This window comes from Hemiscyllium ocellatum, chromosome 13 (assembly GCF_020745735.1).
Source record: "Hemiscyllium ocellatum isolate sHemOce1 chromosome 13, sHemOce1.pat.X.cur, whole genome shotgun sequence".
Taxonomy (NCBI): domain Eukaryota; kingdom Metazoa; phylum Chordata; class Chondrichthyes; order Orectolobiformes; family Hemiscylliidae; genus Hemiscyllium; species Hemiscyllium ocellatum.
The window spans coordinates 72,972,366-72,998,060 of record NC_083413.1 but is presented as its reverse complement, the minus strand read 5'-3'; the positions used below and the strand labels follow the sequence as shown (position 1 = coordinate 72,998,060).

Genomic DNA, 25,695 nt, shown 5'->3' with positions numbered 1-25,695 from the left:
TCGAAGTGGTGTCCTTCCTCATCTATATGTAAGGATACTAGTGAGAGTAGGTCATGTCAACACCCGCAAGCGAAACTGCATTAGAACACTATTTTAACGAGCTACCACACACTGCAGCAAAGAGGAGAGGAAAATCACCTACACAGTGTGTTCAAAAAGAATGGGCACCCAATGAACACAATCCACCGATTTCTCAGCAACAAACCCAAACAAACAAAATACATCCAGAAACACTAGTCACTGTACCTTACAAAGACATCTCAGAAATGACTGCCAAGCAACTCAGACCTCTTGGCATCATGGTAGTCCACAAACCCATCAACACACTAAAATAGCAGCTAATGAACTTGAAAGACTCTATACTGACAACAAGCAAAACTAATGTTATTTACAAAATACCTTGCAAGAACTATAACTACATTGGACAAACAGGCAGACAACTGTAGCCACCAGGATACATGAACATCAACTAGTCACAAAAAGACATGACCTACTGTCACTCGTATCCTTACATACAGATGAGGAAGGACACCATTTTGACTGCTGATGAAGGGCTTATGCTCGAAACGTCGAATTCTCTATTCCTGAGATGCTGCCTGGCCTGCTGTGCTTTGACCAGCAACACATTTGCAACCATTTTGACTGCGACAACACATCCATCCTAGAACAAGCCAAACAAGACACACATGAGAATTCCTAGAAGCATGGTATTCCAACAGGAATTCTATCAACAAACATGTTGACTTGGATCCCATCCCTGAGAAAAAGAACAGGAAATGATGTCACCACAGGAAATTACATCACCAACTCAAGGAAACCTAAACACAAATAGAAAGCGGGTCATGTCACCAGTGCTTCATCCGGAGGCTCAGTGATGAAGTTACCTAGTATGGTAACGAAATGTCTGAATACAAACCCTCCAGCTCAGCGAGCAAACCTACATCCTTATTCTTTTCTGATCAGTTTACTGCACAATACAACACATCTATAAATGAAATGTATTTTACTGTAAAATTCCATCATCTACACAATCTACAAACATATTATGGTGTAATTCTAATTACTACAAATTATTTTCATCCACAGGATGAGAGTGGGCCAGCACCAACTTTCCATCTCTAGTTGTCTTTGAGAAGATGGTGGTGATGTTCTCCTGAACTGCTGCAATCCATATGGTGTAGGTAGACCGACAATCTTGTTAGGGTGAGAATTCTAAGACTTTGACTGTGACACTGAAGGAATGGTGATGTATTTCCAAGTCAGGATGGAGTGATTCGGAATAAAATTGCAGGTGGTGGTGTTCCCACGTATTTTCTTGGAGGGGACGGTGTTACAAGCTATTGATACTTTGTCTAATTAGAGATGGTCACGTATATGGCACCAGCTTGTAATGTTATCCAGATTCATCATCAGAGGGGTTGCGAATGGAACTGAACAATTGTGGAATCATTAGCAACAAATTCAATGCCAATGAGCAGATTACTGGTGAAGCAGCATGAAGATGGCTGGGACTGAGGAAGCAGTCTGGAAGATCTCCTGCAATGTTGATTGGATAGAAGTGCCTCAAACTGCCACCAGCATCTCTTCTGCGTCAGGCATGGCTGAGACTGCACTAATCAGGTGACAAGTTTAAATTATTTTGTTTTGAATTTAAACAAAATATCCACAATTCCTACCTCAAGAATTGGTTTTGGATGCACAATACAGCAGCACACTGAACAGAAAGTCTGGGGTGTATTTTAAATAAATGCCTGCCACTCTATTTACGTTCTAGAAATTTAAATGAATCACCACAAAAATGTACCACTCTGAAGAATGACAGCCGTGCAGTAAAGGTTGGGTTAGATCCATTATTTTATTTGCAGAGTAACAGACAAGAGTGTGCTGCCATTTCAGCAACATAAACGACATGGAAAACACTGACATCACTGTCCTACCAGACACTTAAATACAGCAAGGATCGAGCTGGCTCAGTTCAACATAGTTACAGCAAACATCATTCAGCTGGAGTTCTGCGTTAAAAACACAACTATTGGATCTTTGGTCAGTCTCATTATCATGTTGGCAGCAGGCCACAATGTCTGTTTTTAGACTGTCTCATTGTTCATGCCACTTTGGTAAGCCATGCCTCTACACTTCCAATGTCAGCCTCGCCTCTGTCCCCTTTGTTCCCTTGTGCACTGCACTCCACAAACTCAACCTTCATCGGAGCCTGGGAAAAATCAAACTCCTTTCCCTTCTTTCCTAAAGGCAGCGCAGCCCCAGTGCTGGATCCATCCAGAGATTTCGGTGCACCGGAACGAATCATCCTCAGAGTGTTGCTGAAGACAAAAGAAAATAAAATATGGTTTAAATCCAAAGTGGCAAGTGGAAGATGCCAAACTTAAACAAAGCGACCAGTTCACTTGCAGGGTCCTGGCATTCCTAAACAGACATGCTCAAGTGGCATCACGGCCAGATATTTTATAATCACTGGAAAAGTTCAGACAAACTACTTGTATAAGTTTTAAAAATACTAAGCAATAAGGCTTTAATGATGGTGAAGGATGGTTCAGTGGTTAGTACTGCTACCTCACAGCACCAGGGACCCGGGTTCAGGCAACTGTCTGTGTGGAGTTTGCACATTCTCCCCATGTCTGTATGGGTTTCCTCCGGGTGCTCCGGTTTCTTCCCACAGTCCAAAGCTGTGCAGGTTAGGTCCCGAGGATGTGCAAGCTGGGTGGGTTAGTCATGGGAAATGCAGGGTTACAGGAAGCAGGCTTGGGAGTAGGATACTTTTTGCAGGGTCAGTGTGGACTTGATGGGCCAAATGGCCAGCTTCCACACTGAAGGGATTTTATGATTCTAGGTGAAGATGATGTATGTTGATGTAGGCAAGTTCTAAAATTGCACTTTATCATCCAATAAAGTGAGGGAATCAATTTTTTCAGCTGCTGCCCATACTCCACTTTGAATATTGTACAGTGTTAAGATTTTATAAATGTAACCATAGTTAATAACTTATATATTATTGCAAATGAGAAAGTGTAGAGATTAAAGAGAGATTAATATGTTTGTGCGGAATCTCTGTGCTGTTGCAGAGATGCATGATGTTCAAACGGGACAATACCATTACTGACACACAGACACACACACACACACTTGGATTAATCCCAACCACTTATAAAAAGTTGCAAGGGGCAGCATAGTTGTTAACATTGCTGCCTCACAGCACCAGGGACTTGGGTTCAATTCCAGCCTTGGGTGATTGTCTGTGTGGAGTTTGCACACTCTCCCCGTGTCTATGTGGGTTTCCTCCGGGTGCTCTGGTTTCCCCCCACAGTCCAAAGATGTGCAGGTTAGGTGAATTGGCCAGGATAAATTGCCTGTAGTGTTCAGGGACATGTAGGCCCAGTGAACAGCCATGGGAAATTCAGGGTTATGAGCATAGTGCATGGGTTGGGTCTGGGTGGGATGCTCTTCGGAGGGTCAGTGTGGACTCGATGGGCCGAATAGCCTGCTTCCACACTGTAGGGATTCTGTGAAATCTTCTGCGGAAAGCCAGGATTCATTGGAAAAAATTGGGATTTATCCTTTCCAAAAAAAAATGCTGTGGTAAAGGCCAACACCTTTTATATATAATTAAGCTTGCAATGTCAAAATTTGACAGTGGATACAATTTGTGATGCACAAATTCTGAAGCAAGCTACAAATTAGGAACAGGAATCGGCCATTCAACCCCCTGAGCCTACACTGCCATACAAAAGATCGTGGCTTTATGTTCCAACCTACCCACTGTAACCTTTCACCCCTTTGCCAAGCAAGGAACTACCTCTGCCCTAACTATGTTCAAAAACTCTGCTTCCACTGCATTTTCAGGACAAAGGTTCCAAAGAATCATGACCCCCCAGAGAAAAACAATTCTGTCTTAAATGGGCAAACTCTTATTCTAAAAGACAGAGCCCCTTAGTTCTAGATTCTCCTACAGTAGGTGACACCCTTTCTATAGCCACCCTGTGAAAGTCCCACTGATTCCTAAAAGTTACAATCAAGACACTTCTTACTCTTCAAAATGGCGTGAATACACACTGAAATTGTTCAACTTTCTCTCATAAGTAAACTACCCTTTCCATCCAACAATCTGGTAAACTTTCTCTTAATTGCATCTTATATAGCCTTCCTTAAATAAAGTGACCAACACTTTGCACAGCACTCCAGGTGCGGTCTCACCATGCCCTGTATAACTGAGGTTTAACATCTCAAGCCTTGTATTCAATTCCCTTCTCGATAAACAATATTCAATTCGCTTTCCTAATTACTTGTTTCCAGCATTTAATTCTGGGAAACTCAATTATATTGAATATTCAACAGATATTTACAAGGATGTAAAGACAATTGGCCTTTGAGATGAAGAATAAACGTTCACTGCAATTTGTGCAATGATATACAGTTGTTCTCTTTGCAGGTTGAGACAATATTATTGAGATATTTCTTCATTTGAAAAGGGAGAAGGTAGAACTTGATTCGAAGCAGTTTTGAATTACAGAAGAACATCATTTTTCTTCATCAACTACCACTGAGGATTTCTTTGGCAAACATCAGATTGTTCTTTCAGTACAATTATGTTAATTACCACTGATGCAAAGGGTTGTGTTTTGTACTGACACTGCAGTTCCGTAGCAGACTTGCTTGAAGTAGTGCTGGCTCGCACGATTAAATTTAGCACGTTGCCGCAGAAATATTAACCAAGAACACACAGGATATAGGCTGCATGTGAAGAATGAGGGGCACGTTCACTAACACATATAAGATTCTGAAGGGATAGGGGTTGTTTTCACTGGTTGGAATATTGAAAACAGATTGCAGAATCCCAGGACAAGGGGCCAATCATTTAGCACGGAGAAGACAAAAAAACTGCAGGGTTGTGATATTTTGGAATTCTCTGCTCTACAGACTTATGGACAGTATGTTACTGAATATACTTAAGTCTAGAATAGAGCTGTTGATTTTGGAGGGAATCAAATGATACGAAGAATAGGCAGGATAACTGCAATTGAAGCCCAACATCATTGTGTTTGTACTGCATGGAGCAGCAGACTCAATGAGCCATTTGGTGTACTCCTGAACCGATTTGAAATCAGATGGAAATCCCTTTACTGTTCCGGCTGGACTTTCTATGGAGTTACGCTAAGACCCACCCTGTAGATTTGCAATCACACAGTCACCACTTCAAATGACTTGCAGTTCTGTGAAGCTGTAAAGGACTTACAAAGGGCATTAATGATTCTTGACTATTAATTCTCTTATTAATATCAAGTTGGCTCGAATGGTTTTTTTTTTGGACTGCAGCTTCCACAAGAAAATAAGCATTATACATTACAAACTTCTAGAAAATTGCATACCGCAACTTAAAGCATCTCAGTGTTTCCCAAGTTGTCGAATAAAGAACTATTATAACTTAACCAGGACATACCGTGTCTCTAAAAGCATATAGCAAATGCTCCCGAGTTAATGCTGCCTTTTCGCTGTTTAAATGTGGAATTTTAAGGTGCTGTATCTCCCACAAATATCTTGCTGATTTTGGTTGATTTTCTCTTGCAAACTAGCCACTGAAGTAGAGAGAATACTCTAAATCTGTTCCCCAAAGAGAGGACTCCTTACAGATCCAATGTTTGTCTCTCAAACTGAGCAACAGAAAGTCTGTAGTAATAAAACTCCTAATCAGAAAGTCCTTGCTCCGTTATTTTGCATTCCAACAGCCACATGGTGCAATAAGCTGACACTTACAGTTCCTTTTCCAATTGTTGTTGAATTAATTTCGCAGATTTGGCCATGGTGACATCTGAAATTGAACAGTAAACTGAATTAACAAGTTTTTGTGGAACAAACCAACAACTTCATTAACGCTTGAGCCAAAATATATAAAGTGCTACATCTCAGAAACAACCACAACTGATTAACTTTGTGGAAAGTCTGAACTTGACGTGCTCTGTAACAATTGTCCATCAGGTAAGTGTTCTAACCAGATATCATTAATTACTCTGTGATTTTAAGCAGGTTCTTTAAAAGCTTAAAACATCAGTACAGATGGTAAGCAAAAAGCCTGATCCTAACCATAAGCATCTATATCTACAACACTGACATATCCAAAGACATAAATCCTGAGGATAAAGTTTCTGAGCGAGAACTACCAATTTCTGACTTGCGATGATATACAGCAGAGATGAAACGCTTTCAATATGCACAGATGAAGTATCCCTATTGCCACTGCAAAGTGCAGAATCTTGACTCTTCCCAACCATAAACTCGGGATAAAATGAACAACCCCTCACGTTACATTAATAACTTGGAACAGACAAGCTGCAAACAATCTAGAACATTCTCAGCCAACTTCCTAGTAGGATAACTACTAGATTGTTAGCCTCGACAGCAAACTACAACTGCATCACCAGGCAGAGAGCAAGACAACCTTCGACTTACCTTGCTTGTTACAGGCTATTAGGAGGGGAGGTGCATTCTTCACAATCACAGCATCAGTGAGCAACGTGTAAAGAAACTCAGCCACATCCTTCACTTCTTTTTGAAACAACACACTGTCCACTACAAAGATAATGGCTCTGTGTGAAAACAAAACTGAAATTGGTCCATGCTCACCATACATTCTCAGCATTTCATTTAACAGCTCTGCTCCTTATCCAAAGGTACGGTCAAAGTGTGGATAGAATTTCGCATGTTTGGTTTGTAATATCAAAATCACACATAGTATGAACAAGCTGTAGCAATCCAAACAAAAGCTTTGCTTACCCTTAACAAATCAATTGACAGAGAGGCAGGTAAAACTGGTGGCCTGTCATAAACAGTGCTGCTCGAGATTAAAATTCTAAAACAAATATCCTGGAGAAATGAAAGTTTTTTGTTGTTTGTAGCAGCCATGAAAACTGTTACTTCAGATCTCAGCATTAACCATTATCTCTCATCATGAAATTCTTACAGCATAAAATAAATTTTGTGGATTCACTAAAATGTTTGAGTAAAAAATTTGAAATCAACAAGGTTTATAGAGTCATAGATTTATAACAATTAATACAGCATGCCTCCTTAAAAAAACTGCTACCTTACAACTCACAGCAGCTTAAAGTTAATTAATTCACTTCTTCATAGATGGTAAAGCAGTTTCTCAGTGTTTATCTAAATCCATAGCTGTACAATATAAAGCATGGTATGGCTCTGTATATCACCTGGCATCAGCTTTGTGTTTCTCCAAATACTGAAGACGTAGACTTTCATGACCAGGGAGGTCATATAAAACAACAGCAGGGCCCTGTCAGAAAAAATATCACAACAAAATTGGTTTGACAAACTAGACTTTTTTGAGCAAAGCAAGTTCTTTGGTATTCACTTGATTAATTCTTGTGACAAACTTCACTACAGATCAAAAGCAGTTGGATATTTCTCGATTCTTAATATTTGGACTGGTATCATTGCATTGGGAAAGGAATAAAGATTCTCAGAGGTAAAATTACTTTGAGAGTTGGAATCCAACAAAGGTACTGAGGATTTATAATCAACCATACATTGTTAGATTATGGGGATATCTCATTTTAAGCCCATAGCTTATTTAATGACATATTCAACAGGAATTCATGATACACATGAATTTCCTCCCTCTTAATTACACAAAAGAGTCAGCCTATTTGATATTGTCATGTATGGAGTGAGATCTAAACCAACATCTGACTGAGAGGTGAAAGCATCATCCGTTGACTCAAACAAATATTTATCCAAGTCAATAACAATGGAGGGAGGCAGAGGTGTATGCACCTGTAGATAAAATATTTAACTGTTCATTCACCTATCCAGATAGCATTGTTGGAACTAAGGCAGGAAACTCCGTTTGTGTGTAAATTCTTGTCTGATCCAATAACATCAAGAACGGATTACCTGGACACACTCCTCATTTCTATTTGAGACACCCAATGGTAAGAAAAATAGCTGTTGCCTTTGCCCAGGTCTGAATAGTGACTATACCTCGAAGGGACTAATTTCCTGCTCAGTGCTTTGGTTGCATCTGACAAACAGGAAAAGGTTCTATAGAAATGCAAAAATTTGAAATAGAATTTGAAATAAAATCAAGTCAAAAAATTGCCTCTACATGCTCCAAAAATAAACTTATACAGAGAAAAAACAAAATATACCGTGGAATGAGACAAGAACTTGAAGTTTCAGAAAAGATAGATAACGAATGGATCTTTGAAGATGTTGGAGTACTGGGGAGCCATAGTGACCAATCACATCACAGAGCTCCAGCAGCCTCATGGAGCGAAGGAGAAACAGCCCCCCCTACTGAGGAGGGAAAAAGAACAACAAGGGCCCTTCTGGGGAGGGGAAAAACGGGTCTGAGGTTTTCACTTGCTAAGTTACTGCATGTTGGACAACTTGATAAGGACAGAGTCAGCCTATCTTCAGGAAGGGGAAATCAGGCCTTGCAAATTGACTGGAATTCTTTGAAGATAGATAAAAGGGGAACAAGAGGAGGGTAATCTATTTAGAATTTCAGAAGGCATTCAATAACGTAGTACGTAGTCAGAGTTCATACAGAAGATAGATAAAATGGTAGTAGTGGAGGTAGTCTATTGAGATTTTCATAAAATCTCATGAGATTTGATAAGATATCTCACATTCAGAGTTAACAAGGGAGACAGATGAGGGGGAGACAGTAGAGGTAATCCATTTTGATTTTCAGAAAGTGTTTGATCAGGTTCCACACGTCAGGCATCATAACAAGAACAGTACAAAAAAAATTTACAAGGATATTAATGGGTTGGATGGTTTGAGATATAAAGAAAGGTTGGATAGGCTGGGACTTTTATCACCGGAGCAGAGGAAGTTAAGGGGTGACCTTGTAGAGGTTTACAAAACCTTGAGGGATACAGATAAGGTGAATAGCAAAAAGCTTTCCCTAGGGTCGGGGAGTGCAAAACTAGATAGCACAAGTTTAACGTTAGGAGGGAAAGATTTAAAAAGGGACATGAGAGGCAACCTTTACACAAAGAAGGTGGTTCATATGTGGAACGAACTGCCAGAGGAAGTGATAGATGCAGGTACAGTTACAACATTTAAAAAACATTTGGACGGGTAAATGAGTAGGAAAGCAGTGAGGGATATGGGCCAAACGGGACTGTGTAGTTTGGGAAGCCTGGTTGGCATGGACGAGTTGGACCAAGGTATCTGTTTCGGTACTGAATGACTATCTTTTTTTAAACCTCCAAGTTTCTAAATGTCTGAAGTGGGGTGTAATAGTTAAGGTGAGCATGTCAGGTGAATGCAGTCAAAAGGCATCAATTATGAAGGTATTCCTCCAATTGAAAAGGGAACACTGCTTATAAAGTTCAAATGTTATGATCATTCTTTCCTGGACATTATCCGACACTGTAGATGTCAAGGGTCAAGAGAGGGGAATGACTTTGCTTCCATTCCTCCCTGCTGTTCGATCCAAGTGTTGTTTCAACAAACCAGCTCTACCAATGGTTTGCGTATTTAGACATAGGCTTATTCGTACACACCTACCTTGTCGCTCCTAACCCTGTACAATGCAGAGTTACTGGTTATGGATGTGTGTGTAATCTTAAACTTCCCAGACAATAACTGAAATGAGAAAGAAGAGCTGTCAGATGAGTTGTGGTTTTGTGCATTCCGAATTGTTTTTTTCTACAGAAAAAAAAGTTGTATTGCAATTGGAATCAGACAATTATAGACAACAAAATGTATCTTCATTCCAGAATTTCTAGCTCCTCCCTTAATTGACATTCCCACAGGAAACTGCCCTTCAGCCTGAAAAGCCATTAACCTGAATGAAATCATCCAGAGTTCATTGGTCTATTTTATAACCTTCAGGAGAGGCATGGCTTCACCTTTTTACGAAATTCTGGATTGCTTTCATTATTACCGAAAGTACCACAGTCGGCCCACTGTTGGAAACAATGTGCACAGTATCCTGGTTAAACCCCAGTCTATAGACGCCTCTTTGTGCTTAGCAAACAGTCCTCGCCTAGTGCGGCAGTCAATATTACCGTGTGCTTTATCCTTAGCCAAATTTTTCCAAGGAGAGGACAAGTGTAAAGAGTTCTCACTGCCCCAGCCTTAAAAGATACCAGCCACCTTCCAATTCACTTACTATTAGACCTCACCCAGCCTCTGATTCACAATATTCACGTTTCCACTGACAGTACACCACATCCCCTCCTCTAATTGTGACTACAATGTTGGGTGCCAGCTTTCAGTTAAGCTGATAAAGTGAGGGCCTAAACGCCTGCTCAGAGGCTGTAAAATATCTTACAGCACAATTTCAAAGAACCGTAAGGGAGCAATCCTCAGTGAACTGGCTAGTATTTATCCTTCGATCAACATTCACCAATTCCAGATTATTTGACACAGACACATTGCTGTTTATGGGATTTTGTTGAAGACAAATTAGCTGCCACTTTCACTACATTAGAACAGTGATTACACTTCCTGATGTACAGAAAAGCAAAAACAGTGCAGATACTGCAAATCTGAAATAAAAACAGAAAATGCTGACGAATTGCAACAGGTTATTCAGGATCTGCATCAAGAGAAACAGAGTTAATGCTGTGAATCCACCTGACTCTTCAGAGCTGAATGGTGTTCTGAAAATACTGTTTCATAAAGTACTTAGAATGCTGTCAGATGTGTGATAGTTGCGGACAAGTACCATATAAATGCAAATAGTTTTTTCCCTTTATATAAAAAATCCCTGTGGAATAAGATAGCATACTCTCCTTTACTGCATCCCTTTAGATACCTGGCTGTGAATTCAGCCCAGTCCATCGAGACTTCATGAATTTAGAAAATCTGTACAAATCTGCCACTTCACGCCATTGACCAGTCTAAGATCTGGGAAGGGGCATGAATACAGCACTTGATTCCCCACCATCCCTGTGCTGCAGACAAAGCTAATGGAATAATTAGAAAACACTTCCTTTAACAGAAGCAATATCCCTTACCTCCACCACTACAAAACATCTCACCACTGTGGAATACAGCCCACAGCGAGACACACAAAGCAGTATGTAACCACATATACTTCACAGCCGTGGATAGAACAGTATCATTTGTACTGTCAAGAGTCTGCTTCAATGCATCTATACAGAAAGGGAAATCACAGCAGCACCAAGCAAGACCATATGCAGATCCTCATTCATGATTCCTGAAGGGGAACATTTTGAGGAAGCATCAAGAACTGCTAAATAAAAAGAAAGCAATTACACAGAATTCTAGGAGGCAGTTTACCAGATCAGCATCCACAGGCAACAGTGATTAGGAACGTTTAATTAGGAATAGCAGATCATGCAGTGAAACACTTTAACCAGCTAAGGCGCTGGCTTCCACAGGAATAACGTTGAAGTCTGAAAGAGTCTTACCCTACAGCAAAGTAAAGTCTTCCCAGAATCACACAGACCAGCCAGAAGCACCGCACTCCGACTGCTTTTTCTGCTCCTCAATAGGATAAAAAACACTGTAGACCAAAACATAAAACATTCATCAAATTAAAGGAACAAGAGAGTGGACCATGAAACATGAGCTTATTCTGTCATTTAAAGAAATTATGGCTAATCTAAATCTTGTTCCATAGACCCCTTTTTTCTCTTATCCCTTAACTTTATTTACAAAAGCTTTAGATCTAAAACTTAAAACTAACCCAGCATTAACCATGATAATTAAAGGTAGGAGAAAGTGAGGACTGCAGATGCTGGAGATCAGAGCTGAAAAATGTGTTGCTGGAAAAGCGCAGCAGGTCAGGCAGCATCCAAGGAGCAGGAGAATCGACATTTTGGGCATGAGCCCTTCTTCAGGAATGAGAAAAGTGTGCCAAGCAGACTAAGGTAAGAGGTAGGGAGGAGGGACTTGGGGGAGGGGCATTGGGAATGCGATAGATGGTAGGAGGTTAAGGTGAGGGTGATAGGCCAGAGAGGGGGTGGGGGCGGAAAGGTCGGGAAGAAGATTGCAGGTCAAGAAGCTGGTGCTGAGTCTGAGGGTCGGGACTGAGATAAGGTGGGGGGAGGGGAAATGAGGAAGCTGGAGAAATCTGCATTCATCCCTTGTGGTTGGAGGGTTCCTTGGCGGAAGATGAGGCGCTCTTCCTCCAGCCGTCGTGTTGTTATGTTCTGCCGATGGAGGAGTCCAAGGACCTGTATGTCCTTGGTGGAGTGGGAGGGAGAGTTAAAGTGTTGAGCCACGGGGTGGTTGGGTTGGTTGGTCCGGGTGTCCCAGAGGTGTTCTCTGAAACGTTCCGCAAGTAGGCAGCCTGTCTCCCCAATGTAGAGGAGGCCACATCGGGTGCAGCGGATGCAATAGATAATGTGTGTGGAGGTGCAGGTGAATTTGTGACGGATATGGAAGGATCCCTTGGGACCTTGGAGGGAAATTGAGGGGGGCGGGGGGTAGTGTGGGCACAGGTTTTGCACTGCTTGCGGTTGCAAGGGAAGGTGCTGGGAGTGGAGGTTGGGTTGGTTGGGGGTGTGGACCTGATAAGGGAGTTGCGGAGAGAGTAGTCTTTCCAGAACGCTGATAGGGGAGGGGAGGGAACCTCCACTCCCGGCACCTTCCCCTGCAACTGCAAGAAATGCAAAACTTGCGCCCGCACGTTCCCCCCTCACTTCCCTCCAAGGCCCCATGGGATCCTTCCATATCCGCCACAAATTCACCTGCACCCGACGTGGCCTCCTCTACATTGGGGAGACAGGCTGCCTACTTGCGGAACATTTCAGAGAACACCACTGGGACTCCCGCACCAACCAACCCGACCGCCCAGTGGCTGAACGCTTTAACTCCCCCTCCCACTCCACCAAGGTCCTTGGCCTCCTCCATCACCAGACCTTGGCAACACAATGCCTGGAGGAAGAGCGCCTCATCTTCCGCCAAGGAACCCTCCAACCACACGGGATGAATGCAGATTTCTCCAGCTTCCTCATTTCCCCTCGCCCCCACCTTATCTCAGTCCCAACCCTAGGACTCAGCACTGCCTTCTTGACCTGCAATCTTCTTCTCGACCTCTCCGCCCCCAACCCTCTCTGGCCTATCACCCTCACCATAACCTCCTTCCATCTATCGCATTCCCAATGCCCCTTCCCCCAAGTCCCTCCTCCCTACCTTTTATCTTAGCCTGCTTGGCACACCCTCCTCATTCCTGAAGAAGGGCTTATGCCCAAAACGTCGATTCTCCTGCTCCTTGGATGCTGCCTGACCTGCTGCACTTTTCTAGCAACACATTTTTCAGTTATGATAATTAAGGTGTTTGGTATGCTTGCTTTGTTGGTCAGTGCATTGAGGTTAGGAGTTGGGAGGTCGTGTTGTGACTGTACAAGACACTGGTTAGGCCACTTTTGGAAAGCTGCATTCAGTTCTGGTCTCCCTGCTATAGGAAGGATGTTGTGAAACTTGGAAGGTTCAGAAAAGATTAACAAGGATGTTGCCACAGTTGGAGGGTTTGAGCAACAAGAAGTTGAATAGACTGCAACTATTTTCCCTCGAGCGTTGGCAGCTGCGGGGTGACCTTACAGATGTTTATAAAATCATGAGGGGAATAGACAGGGTGAATAGACAAGATCTTTTCTCCAGGGTAGGGGAGTCCAACACTAGAGGGCATAGATTTAGGTGAGAGGGGAAAGATTTAAAACATATTTAAGATGCAACTTTTTCACACACAGCATGGTGTATATATGAAATGAGCTACTAAAGAAAGTGGTCGAGGCTGGTACAATTTCAACATTTAAAAGGTATCTGGATGGATATATGAATAGGAAGAGATTAGAGGGAAATGGGCCAAATGGGACTAGATTAAATTCAGGGCATCTTGTTGGCATGCAAGAGTTGGACCCAAGGGTCTTTTTCCATGCTGTATGGCTCTATTAGTTAACAGTGCTCCAAATTTCTACTCTGCTTCTGGCAGTGAATCCTTACTGAACACTAGGTACCAAGGCCAGCCGTTTGAATAGCCTTTTGATTATTTTCAGTACTTATCCATGATTTTTTGATATTCTTTGTATTATGTCTTTGAATCGCAATGGCTCTCAGCTTTATGAAATTTCAAAATTAATCAGTTCTATCCTTTCAAGTCTGATGCGGATGGCCAATACTCAACTGCATTCAATTTATTTAATACAGTAACATGTGTATAATATAATGATTGCATCTACACTGTCAGCAATTTCACCATCTTTGGTGTCATCAGCTCATTTCAATATATGGTGTTCTATCCTATCAGCAAAGTACAGTGAATAGTTGAGGCACCTGCACCAGATTATGCCACCAATCCACAATTTTTGGCCTTAAACTATGTCCTCCTCATTGGATTCCCAACTTTTAAAGTTTACAGTTCAGAGCACCTAATCCATTTGCTGCTTCTTCAGTTTCTTCAAACTCTGAATTAGAAAGCAGAAGTCAAAGGATAACGTCCTGTCCCAGCATTTTACTCACTCAAGTTGCAAGAACCCTCACCTACTTCAACAAGTGCAGGATTCCAACAGGGCAGCCTATCATTCATGACTTCGTAGAATTGCAATAAACATACAGATAAGCAGTTCCTTCATGTGTATACACATTATTGGAAGAATGAACATTGACCACGATGCTTGAAAATCGGTTTTCCCCATAAATATTTTGCACAGGCTGTCACTTTTGCTCAAGTCAGCACAAAGTAGTCATTCCAAAACCTCAAGACAATCAAAGTTACCATTTCAGTACAGAACTGAGGGGCTGCTACGCCATCTCCTGGGCTTCGCCTGAGGCTCACTGAAGATGTTACCTCGTAGGGTGATGAAACATCTGCTCAGTGAGCAAACCTACATCCAGAACCTCAGCCTGAGCTACAAATCTTCTCAAAACTCGCTAACACCATCCCCTGGTCAGGGTTGCTGCCTGCCCTCTTGGGGGAATTAAAAATGCCCTACAAGGGAGCATTCCTGGCCAATATTTATCATTTCTCCTGAAACCTACAGAACTCACACACGCGCACACACACACGCACACAGGTCTGTGGTGTGAATGTGCATTTGCAGATGCATTCTATGTTGTTCAAAAAAAAACACACAATCCATGTGCAGTCAGTCCATGTGACATTTTATAAATTCCTACTTTGGAAACAGAACTGGCCTGGCTCAAGGTTGGGACAGAGACAGACTCAAACTTCGCACCTTTAAGGCATCGCCTTGAGCTGAGATGTCACTTTTTTTGGGTAAAACCTTAAGTTATCTCCGGAATAGGATTTGAAAGAAGTTCTGGGATTTCCATATTAATGAACTGAAACCTGCAACCCTTTCTAAAAGGTGAAAGACTTAAAAACAATCTAAATTTGTTCAATTCATCACATCAGTGGTATGACACTATGATATTTTACTATAAATTCAGAGTCCTATGATCCTGATGAAGGAGCAGCGCTCAGAAAGCTTATACTTTCAACTAAAGCTGCTGGACTATAACCTGGTGTGTGATTTTTAACCACAAAATAGCACTGATTTCCTTGTCGCTTGATGCATATAAAGCGGCAGCTGTATGTCCCATCACCAGGAGGAGGTAAACTCTTTGGGGTAATCCACGATATCTGTATTAATGCAGGTTAATGGAAAGACTTTCTTTCTGCCTCAGGGGCCTGGATGACCCTCCACCCCCTCAGGGACAGGGGATAGTCAGGGCCAAAGCTCGGCTTCTCCTCCTCCTCCTCCTTACCGAAGGTGAGCAGCACCGCGGCCAGCGCCACAACCACCCCGAGCACATTCGGATCCAGCTGCTCCAGCTCCCGGCGGATCGACTCCAAGTAAAGCTGGAGCGTGGCGGCCGCCATGTTCGAGCGCCCGAGGCACCACGGGAAGCGTACCCGGCCCGGCCCCGCACTGCACTGTGGGAGGTGTACGCGGCCCCGCGCTGCACTGTGGGAGGTCCACCCGGACCCCGCGCTGCACCACGGGAGATGTAGTTCAACCGCTTGTTCCAAGCACATTCAGACTCTTGGGATAAAGCCTCTTTCCTCTTTTGGAAGTATATCAACTTTCCAATGACAGATGCAACGAATCATAAAATATTTCATACTTTAAGATTCTTGCTGTGATAACTGAAATCAACATTGACTCAACCTTACTTGGCAGCAAATGTGCTAAACTATTGAAAATATACGTTCTGTCCATTGAGGAACTGGGTGTGAATGTAGAAGGTACAATTCATAAGTTTGCAGATGTCACAAAAATCGGTGGAGTTGTTGATAGTGAGGAGGATGGTCTCAGGCTACAGTCTGATATTGATCAACTGGTAAATTGGGCAGAGCAATGGCAGATGGAATTTAACCCTGATAAGCGTGAGGTGATGTATTTTGAGAGGTCTAATAAGGGAGGAACATACATAATGAATGGTATCCCCTAGGGAGTACTGAAGAACAAAGGGACGTTGGTGTACGGATGTTGGGGCGGCACATGGTTAGCATTGTTGCCTCACAGTGCCAGCACCGGGTTTAATTCCAGCCTCGGGCAACTGTCTGTGTGGAGTTTGCACAATGTCCCCGTGTCATAGAACACAGAAAAGTACAGCACAGAACAAGCCCTTTGGTCCACGATGTTGTGCTAAGATTTAATCCTAATGTAAAATATAGTAACTTAACCCACGCACCCCTCAACTCACTGCTATCCATGTGCATGTCCAACAGTCACTTAAATGTCCCCAATGACTCTGCTTCCACCACTACAGCTGGCAATGCATTCCATGCATTCACAACTCTCTGCGTAAAGAACTACCTCTGACGTCACCTTTATACCTTCCTCCTAATATCTTCAAACTATGATTTCTCGTACCAGTCAATCCTGCCCTGGGGAAAAGTCTCTGGCTATTGACTCTATCTATTCCTCTCATTATTTTGTACACCTCAGTCAGGTCTCCTCTCTTCCTCCTTCTCTCCAAAGAGAAAAGTCTGAGCTTATTCAATCTTTCTTCATAAGACAAGCTCTCCAGTCCAGGGAGCATCCTGGTAAACCTCCTTTGCACCCTCTCCAAAGCCTCTGTATCTTTCCTCTAGTAGGGCGACCAGAACTTAACACAATATTCCAAGTGTGGTCTCACCAGGGACTTGTAGAGCTGCAGCAAAACCTTGTGGCTCTTGAACTCGATCCCCCTGTTAATGAAAGCCAAAACACCTTAATTTGGAGATACCGGTGTTGGACTGGGGTGTACAAAGTTAAAAATCACACAACACCAGGTTATAGTCCAACAGGTTTAATTGGAAGCACACTAGCTTTCGGAGCCTCGCTCCTTCATCAGGTGATTATGGAGGGCTCGATCATAACACAGGATTTATAGCAAAACTTTGCAGTGTGATGTAACTGAAATTATACATTGAAAAATTGATTGTCTGTTAAGCCTTTCATCTGTTAGAAGTGATAGTTTCACTTCTTTCATGTGTAAATCACAAAACCCTTTTTTTTAAAGTTGCATTCTCGGGTTAGCTGTTAACAATGGTGATAGCTAGACAATATGTTGAAGGTGTTAGCCCCCTGTGTTCTCTGTCTATGAGCTGATGTTTAGATTGATTCTAATCTAAAAAGTGAGATAACAGAGTTTTACATAAATTCATGCAGTTTTTGAGCTCAGAGTTCTACATGAATGTATGCAGTTTTTGAGCAAAGTGCAATGTAACTGCAAGTACAAATTCACCCCACAAAATATATGTGTGCATGTGGGTCTTTGTCTGTGTCCGTCTGGGGTGGGGGTTGTGACTGTGAGAAAGTGTGTGTGTGTGTGTGTGTGTGTAGTGAGTGCAGAGTATCTTAAGTCTGAGAGGGGGTGCATGTGTGAGGTGTGGGAGTGTGTGCCTATAAGGGTGTGTGTGGGTGTCTGTGTGTGCGTCTATGTGTACCTGTGTCCGTGTGTATGTGAGAGTGTGTGTGTGTGTAGGAATATCTATGTGTGTGTATAGTCCAATGGTGATCACCTGTAATGTGACATGAACCCAAGGTCCTGGTTGAGACCCTCCCTATGGGTACCGAACTTAGCTATCAGCCTCTGCTCGGCCACTTTCCTCTGCTGCCTGTCCCGAAGTCCACCTTGGAGGATGGTCACCCAAAGATCCGAGGCTGAATGTCCTGGACCACTGAAGTGTTCCCCAACTGGGAGGGATCCCTCCTGTCTGTTGATTGTTGTGCGGTGCCAATTCATATGTTGTTGTAGCCTTTTCTCGGTTTCCCCAATGTACCATATCTCCAGGCATCCTTGCCTGCAACGTATAAGATAGACAATGTTGGCTGAGTCACATGAGTACCTGCCATGTACAAGGTGGGAGGTGTTCCCATGCGTAATAGTTGTATCTATGTCCACAATCTGACACGTCTTGCAGCGTCCACCGTGACAGGGTTGTATAGAGTTGTCCTGAGAGCTGGGCAGTTTCTATGAACAATGATCTGTTAGAGGTTTGGTGGTTGTTTAAAAGCAAGTAGTGGAGGTGTGGGGAAGGTCTTGGTGAGGTGCTCATCCTCATTGATAATATGTTGCAGGTCACGAAGAACATGGCGTCATTTTTCAGCCCCTGGTAAGTACTGAACAACGAAGGGTACCCTGACAATAAAATCTAAATCTAAAGTCTATTTACTAAAATGTTCATGGTGGTGATGACTTCCGCATTCTGAACAAATGCGACACTGTTCCTGTGAAGTGCAGCACAAGCTAATCTTTCAATTGGATACTCCCCACTAAGCTCAAAAAGTTCAGATTAATTTCTTACTCTCATCTCAAAAACTTCTTTGTTTTGTTTTGTCTCTTAATTTTCAATTCAATTAACAGCTCATCTACTTGAAAGCACTCCTTTTATTACTTTTCTTGCCCCATCATTATCCCCTTCAACCCTCGAGGTCAAACTCTTCTGTCAGTCAATCTCTCTTGCCTTCCATCCAATAAAAAACCTTCCCCATTTTTGTCGTAATCAGTCCTTGCTTAAAACCTATTGCCCCTCAATAGGGTTTTCTGATGAAAAGTTATAGATCCAAAACTTTAAATCTGCTCTTCTCTCCACAGAACCTGCCCAAACTCTTGAATGTTTCCAAGAATTTTCTGTTTTTATTTCACATTTCTTACATTGTGCTATTCTGATTATTCACATTCCCACAGATCATTGTGTGAAGGCATGAGCTGATGAAGGGCTTATGCCCGAAGTGTCGATTCTCCTGCTCCTTGAATGTTGCCTGAACAGCTGTGCTTTTCCAGCACACACTCTTCAATTTTTGTTGAGTAATGATTGAGTACAAACAGAAATGAAGTTCCTAGTTCCTCATGAGGGCTTGAGTCCTGAATGCTAATCCAAAATAAGAGCCAGCGAGAAAGGTTGTTAAAAATCTCTGAATACTTTGCTGTCCCCCCACAACAGCTCTGCTCATCCATCATTCCACCTATCCTACCCCACCTCCATAGTGTCAAAGCATTTTTCAAACCTGGAAATGGAGTCAGAGTGGGCTAAAGTTTGGGAAGCATTGATTTATAGAATTTCAATGACTTCTGTTTGCACACACACCGACAGTAACAATCTCTGGCAGTGACCCCAACCTGCCACTAGGTTGCAGTAGAGGAAGATCTTGATCGCTGCGAGAGAAACAGAGTTAATGTTTTCCACTCCAGTGACCTTCTTCAGAACTCTACTGTAAGAAGTGTCACCGGACTTGGAACATTGACTGTTTTCTCTGCATACTTGCAACCAGACCTGCTGTCCTCAGCAAATTGTGCTTTTGTTTGTTTCAGATCTGCAGCAGTTGGTTGTTTTTGTAAAAAAATAAAGATGCTGATTGTGTTCTGTGACATTATATCATTTCTTATGATGACACATACTGTGTCTCATTTATATATTACACAGAAACCCTTCATTCTGCACCGATCAGTACAATTTCAAGTTTTCACTGAGAAATTATCTGCATTATTAATATCTTGCTTGACCCAGCACTATTGGGCAGATAAACCAAACGTAGCCTGCCATCTGTAAACCTCCTGATTTAAAATAATTGAAACTGATTTTAAAAGGAAACTGCTCTGAACCCATTCACCAGTTTTTAGACAGTTTCTTAGTAGATTGATTTTTTTAAATATGAGAAACTGGCTCAGTAGAAGATATGCAACAAAGATAGTGGATATAGTGGATGTGAGTTTGCTCGCTGAGCTGGAAGGTTCACTTTCAGACGTTTCATCATCATACTAGGTAACATCATCAGTGAGCCTCCAGTTATGCACTGGTGTTATGTCCCACTTACTATTTATGTGTTTAGGTTTTTTTGGGTGTTTGGTGATGTCATTTCAAGTTCTTTTTCTTAGATGGATGGTAGATGGGGTCCAAATCAATGTGTTTGTTGACAGAGTTCCAGTTGGAATGCCATGCTTCTAAGAACTCTCGTGCGTGTTTCTGCTTGGCTTGTCCTAGGATGGATGTGTTATCCCAGTCAAAGTGGTGTCATTCCTCGTCTCTATGTAAGAATACTAGTGATAATAGGTCATGTCTTTTTGTGACTAGTTGATGTTCATGTATTCTGGTGGCTAGTGTTCTGCCTGTTTGTCTAATGTAATGTATGTTACAGCTCTTGCAAGGTATTTTGTAAATGATGTTCATTTTGCTTGTCTGTATGGGTTTTTTAAAGTTCATTAGCTGTTGTTTAAATGTGCTGGTGAGTTTGTGGGCTACCAGGATGGCAAGAGGTCTGAATAGTCTGGCAGTCATTTCAGAGATGTCTTTGATGTAGAGGAGGTGGAGGTTTCTTCTGGAGAGCAGAAAGACACTTTACTCACTAACCAGCAGATGGCATGCAAGATCAATACATCAAGTGCTTGCTGTCTAACATCCTGGGAAAGGAACTCTGGAATTGAGTAGCTGCAACCTTCAGAAACGGGGACAGCACTGCTGGGACAGTTTGATTTGGTTGAAAAATAGTATCACCATGGATAAAACAAAACCCCATGGAACAACAATAAAATTTTTTTTGGTAATTAGCTTTTCATCAACTCTGACCGCTTTGAAGTTATGGATTTAAGTTTAATAGGGGCAAAGGGATAACACATTGCTGTTCAGTATAACAGTTCAATGTAACACAACAATATCACTGTGTTATACTCCGATAGTCCACCACAAAACACAAATAGGAAACCCAATGTTGTACCAACATATAGATGGAAGGAAGGAAGGATGAAGTCCAGGTTTGAGGTATCGGGAGAGGCTGAATAGACTGCGGCTATTTTCCCTGGAGCGTCAGGTGCTGAGGGGTGACCTTACAGAGGTTTATAAAATCATGAGGGGCACAGATGAGGTGAATGGCTGAGGTCTTTTCCCCAGTATAGGGGAGTCCAAAACTAGAGAGCACAGATTAAAGGTGAGCGGGGAAAGATTTAACAGGGACCTGAGGGGCAGGTTTTTTGTGCAGAGGGTGGTGTGTGTATATGGAATGTGCTGCCAGAGGAAGTGGTGGAGGCTGGTACAATTACAGCATTTAGAAGACATCTGGATGGGTATATGAATAGGAATGGTTTAGAGGGAAATGGGCCAAATGCTGGCAAATGAGACTAGATTAATCATGGAAACTGAAAGAACTGCGAATGCTGTAAATTGGAAACAAAAACAGAAGTTGCTGGAAAAGCTCAGCAAGTCTGGCAGCATCTGTGAAGAGATATTAAAGTTGACACTTTGAGTCCTATGACCCTTCCACAGAAACCGTTCTGAAGAAGGGTCACTGCACTGAAAAGTTAACTTTAATTTCTCTTCATAGATGCTTCCAGATTTAGAGTCATAGTCATAGAAAGTACAACACAGAAACATAGTCTTCGGTCCAACCCATCCATGACGACTGAATATCCTAACCTAATCTAGTCCCATTTACCAGCACCTGGCCCATATCCTTCCAAACCCTTCCTATTCACTAAACTCCATCTGCCGCTTCTCAGCCCATTGGCCCATTTAATCAAGATCCCATTGTAATCTGAAGTAACCTTTTTCGCTATCCACTACAACCCAATTTTGGTATAATCTGCAAACGTACTAACTATACCTCTTATGTTCACATCCAAATCATTTATATAAATGATGATAAGTAGTCGACCCAGCACCGATCTTTGTGGCACTCCATTGGTCACAGGCCTCCAGTCTGAAACGCAACCTCCAACACCACCCTCTGTCTTCTCCCTTCAAGCCATTTTTATATCCAAATGGTTAGTTCTCTCTGTATTCCATGAGACCTAACCTTGCTAACCAGTCTCCCATGAAGAACCTTGATTTGCTGAGCTTTTCCAGCAACTTCTATTTTCATTTTAGATTAATCATGGACAAGTTAGACCGAAGTGCCTGGTTTTGTGCTGTACAACTCTATGACTCTATGTACCTTTAGAGATACATTTCATAAGCTACTGCTAACCATTATATACCTCAGCAGTATATAACACTTTAGTCCTATGATGTGTTAGTCAGACTGAAGAAGCAATGATATATGTACGATATATTAGGCATTACTATATATCCATATGTATTATTCTGTCTCCCAATGAGTATTACCAATAATCTTATCTTCAAATAAAGCCCTTCATCTTCAAATAAAGAACCGACATTACCCCCCAAACATGCCCTCCACCGCATCTCCTCCACTTCCCGCTCCTCCGTCTTTGAGCCCCGCCCCTCCAACCGCCACCAGGACAGAACCCCACAGGTTCTCACCTACCACCCCACCAACCTCCGTATACAGCGTATCATCTGCCGTCATTTCCGCCACCTCCAAACGGACCCCATCACCAGGGATATATTTCCCTTCCCTCTCCTATCAGCGTTCCGCAAAGACCACTCCCTCCGGACTCCCTTGTCAGGCCCACACCCCCCACCAACCCAACCTCCACTCCCGGCACCTTCCCCTGCAACCGCAGGAAATGCAAAACTTGCGCCCACACCTCCTCCCTTACCTCTCTCCAAGGCCCCAAGGGATCCTTCCATATCCGCCACAAATTCACCTGCACCTCCACACACATCATCTATTGCATCCACTGCACCCGATGTGGCCTCCTCTATATTGGGGAGACGGGCCGCCTACTTGCGGAACGCTTCAGGGAACACCTCTGGGACGCATGGACCAACCAACCCAACCACCCCGTGGCTCAATACTTTAACTCTCCCTCCCACTCCACCAAGGACATGCAGGTCCTTGGACTCCTCCATCGCCAGAACATAACAACACGACGGTTGGAGGAAGAGCGCCTCATCTTCCGCCTGGGAACCCTCCAACCACAAGGGATGAACTCAGATTTCTCCAGTTTCCTCATTTCCCCTCCCCCCACCTTGTCTCAGTCGATTCCCTCGAACTCAGCACCGCCCTCCTAACCTGCAATTTTCTTCCTGACATCTCCGCCCCCACCCCACTCCGACCTATCACCCTCACCTTGACCTCCTTCCACCTATCACATCTCCATCGCCCCTCCCCCAAGTCCCTCCTCACTACCTTTTATCTTAGCCTGCTGGACACACTTTCCTCATTCCTGATGAAGGGCTCATGCCCGAAACGTCGAATTTCCTGTTCCTTGGATGCTGCCTGACCTGCTGCGCTTTTCCAGCAACACGTTTTCAGCTCTGATCTCCAGCATCTGCAGACCTCACTTTTTACTCAGAGGCAGGTTAGGGCCCATCAGGAATAGTGAAGGGAACGCAGATAGGGGTGGGGATGTGGTGGTGGTGGTGTCTGTTTGTAGGTGGCGGAAATGGCAGAGAATGATGCGTAGTATCAGGAGGTTGGTAGGGTGGAAGATAGTGGAGGCAGCATCCGAGGAGCAGCAGAATCAACATTTTGAGCATAAGCTCTTCATTGGGAAAGTCCACAGCACACTCTTTGAGGGGACATATCTTTAAATTGGGGGGTGATAGATAAAGGACAGAGGTAGTTTCTTTACTCAGAGTAGTGGAGGTGTGGAATGCCCTGCCTGCAACTGTAGTAGACTAGCCAACTTTAAGGGCATTTGAATGGTCATTGGATAAACATGTGGATGAAAATGGAATAGTTTAGAATAAGTAGGCTTCAGATTGGTTCCACAGGTCAGCACAACTTTGCAATTTGTTTCAGTTAAGTGTACAGTGAAAATTACCCGGAGTGAGGTGGCTAGGTTCACTACTAGATTTTAAAACAGACAGAGTTATACGATGAAACATAAACAACAGAATAAGGAACCCCCCCCAAACTTAGTCTATCCAAACTAGTCTTAATTACGCTGTTCCGAATATACACAACAGTCCCAATAAGCAAACCCACTTAGAAACCAGTATAAATGAATGGAACAGATGCTTACAGGTTGAAGTTAGAAAGGCAGAGAACAGAGAGAGTTTGTTTCCATGCAGCTCATTGTTGAACTCCCAACTAGTTCTGGACTGAACTAAACTACTCAGCTCGAGAACTGACCATTCACCTTTCATTATACAGGTCACTTCCAAGACACTTTGTACTGAAGTCTCATCTGCTTATATATAAGCAATAAGGCCTCTTAATACCCTTTAATCTCTGTACCAAACCAAGCTAATCAGTACCAAGAGTGGTTTATTACCCCTCTGAAAAAAAACCAAGGACACAGTATCCTTGAGAAAAGGAACAGATTTTAGAAAAAAGAAACCAGCTTTGTGACAGCATGTACTGCACTGTAATGTTCTATGTTCTATGTTCTATGTTCTTTGACTCACAAATGTTAATGTCTGCTCCAACCAACAGAAATTGTCATTTTGCTTGTCTTTGTTTTTGTTATCCAGAATAAGAGAGAGTTTCACCAGGTTTCTTTCGATAGACTGAAAATCATTATAATCAAACATATTTGTACAATAAGTGACAACACTGGTTCTCAACTAAGCATCTACACAGAATCAACAGCACCCCTTTATCCCAAACACATGAACACAATCACACAGCAGACAAGACAATATAATACAACTCTGTAGAGATGACATGGGCTTTGAAAACAAAGACAGATAGGAAAATATCAATTGGTCCAGCGATCCAAACTCAAGCATAAAACAAAATGGAAGACCTCTCACAATCCAATTGACTTCCTGACATCAAGATCAAAATGTTGTCAGCTGTAGAATCAATTAGACTTTTAATTCAGATTTCACTTCAGAAAAGATTCTGTTAGAAATCCTGATAGTTGACTCTGTCAGATTCTTCCACTGGATTCTGCTTTGCAGATGATTTTATTTTTGGAGCTGATATTGCTTCAAAGTTTTCTGCTACTTTTCAGAAGAGTTAGAATATGGCGTTTCCAGCCTGGAGTTATTTCTTCAACTGGGTGGCCAAGGGAGTGCTGGGGAACACAGTAACTACAGTTCAGAGGCTGTTGCTAGGCATCCTTCGTTACTGCAATTAAGCAAAAACCCCATTTCTTACCTTTTCTTAGAAGCATTCCTTCCACAAAGTTACATAGCATTTTATCAATAGTCAATGAACCATAACCAACTTAAAATCTTAATTCTTCATCAAAAACCACTGAAAACAATACACAGAAATCATGTGGTACAAACTTTTAAAATCAGAATGCCAAAATATTTCTATATTCCAGCTCCTTAAATATAAAACTGTACTCTCAGCATTGTATATAGTCCTGACTTTAAATAAAGGATCCATATTATGGTTTCGCCAATCCTTGTGTTTGATTGGTCCATCTACATCAAAGAAGACATACACAAGC

The 25,695-nt window shown here is 42.5% G+C and overlaps 1 protein-coding gene across 2 annotated transcripts; it reads right to left on the bottom strand.

Annotated features, from left to right (window-relative positions):
* Positions 1 to 1,836: 1,836 nt before the first annotated feature.
* On the bottom strand, positions 1,837 to 25,463 carry srprb (SRP receptor subunit beta). 2 transcript variants are annotated; one of them, XM_060834287.1, is made up of 7 exons: positions 25,395 to 25,463; positions 11,421 to 11,515; positions 9,547 to 9,624; positions 7,218 to 7,300; positions 6,460 to 6,596; positions 5,767 to 5,821; positions 1,837 to 2,321 (listed from the first exon to the last, which is right to left on the bottom strand). In XM_060834287.1, exons 1-7 carry the CDS (start codon positions 25,432 to 25,434, stop codon positions 2,105 to 2,107), a joined length of 705 nt encoding a protein of 234 aa, XP_060690270.1. In that variant the 5' UTR covers positions 25,435 to 25,463; the 3' UTR covers positions 1,837 to 2,104. The 2 variants fall into 2 exon arrangements, with proteins under 2 accessions (XP_060690270.1, XP_060690269.1); XM_060834286.1 differs by lacking the exon at positions 25,395 to 25,463 and adding an exon at positions 15,724 to 15,876.
* Between the last annotated feature and the right edge of the window lie 232 nt (positions 25,464 to 25,695).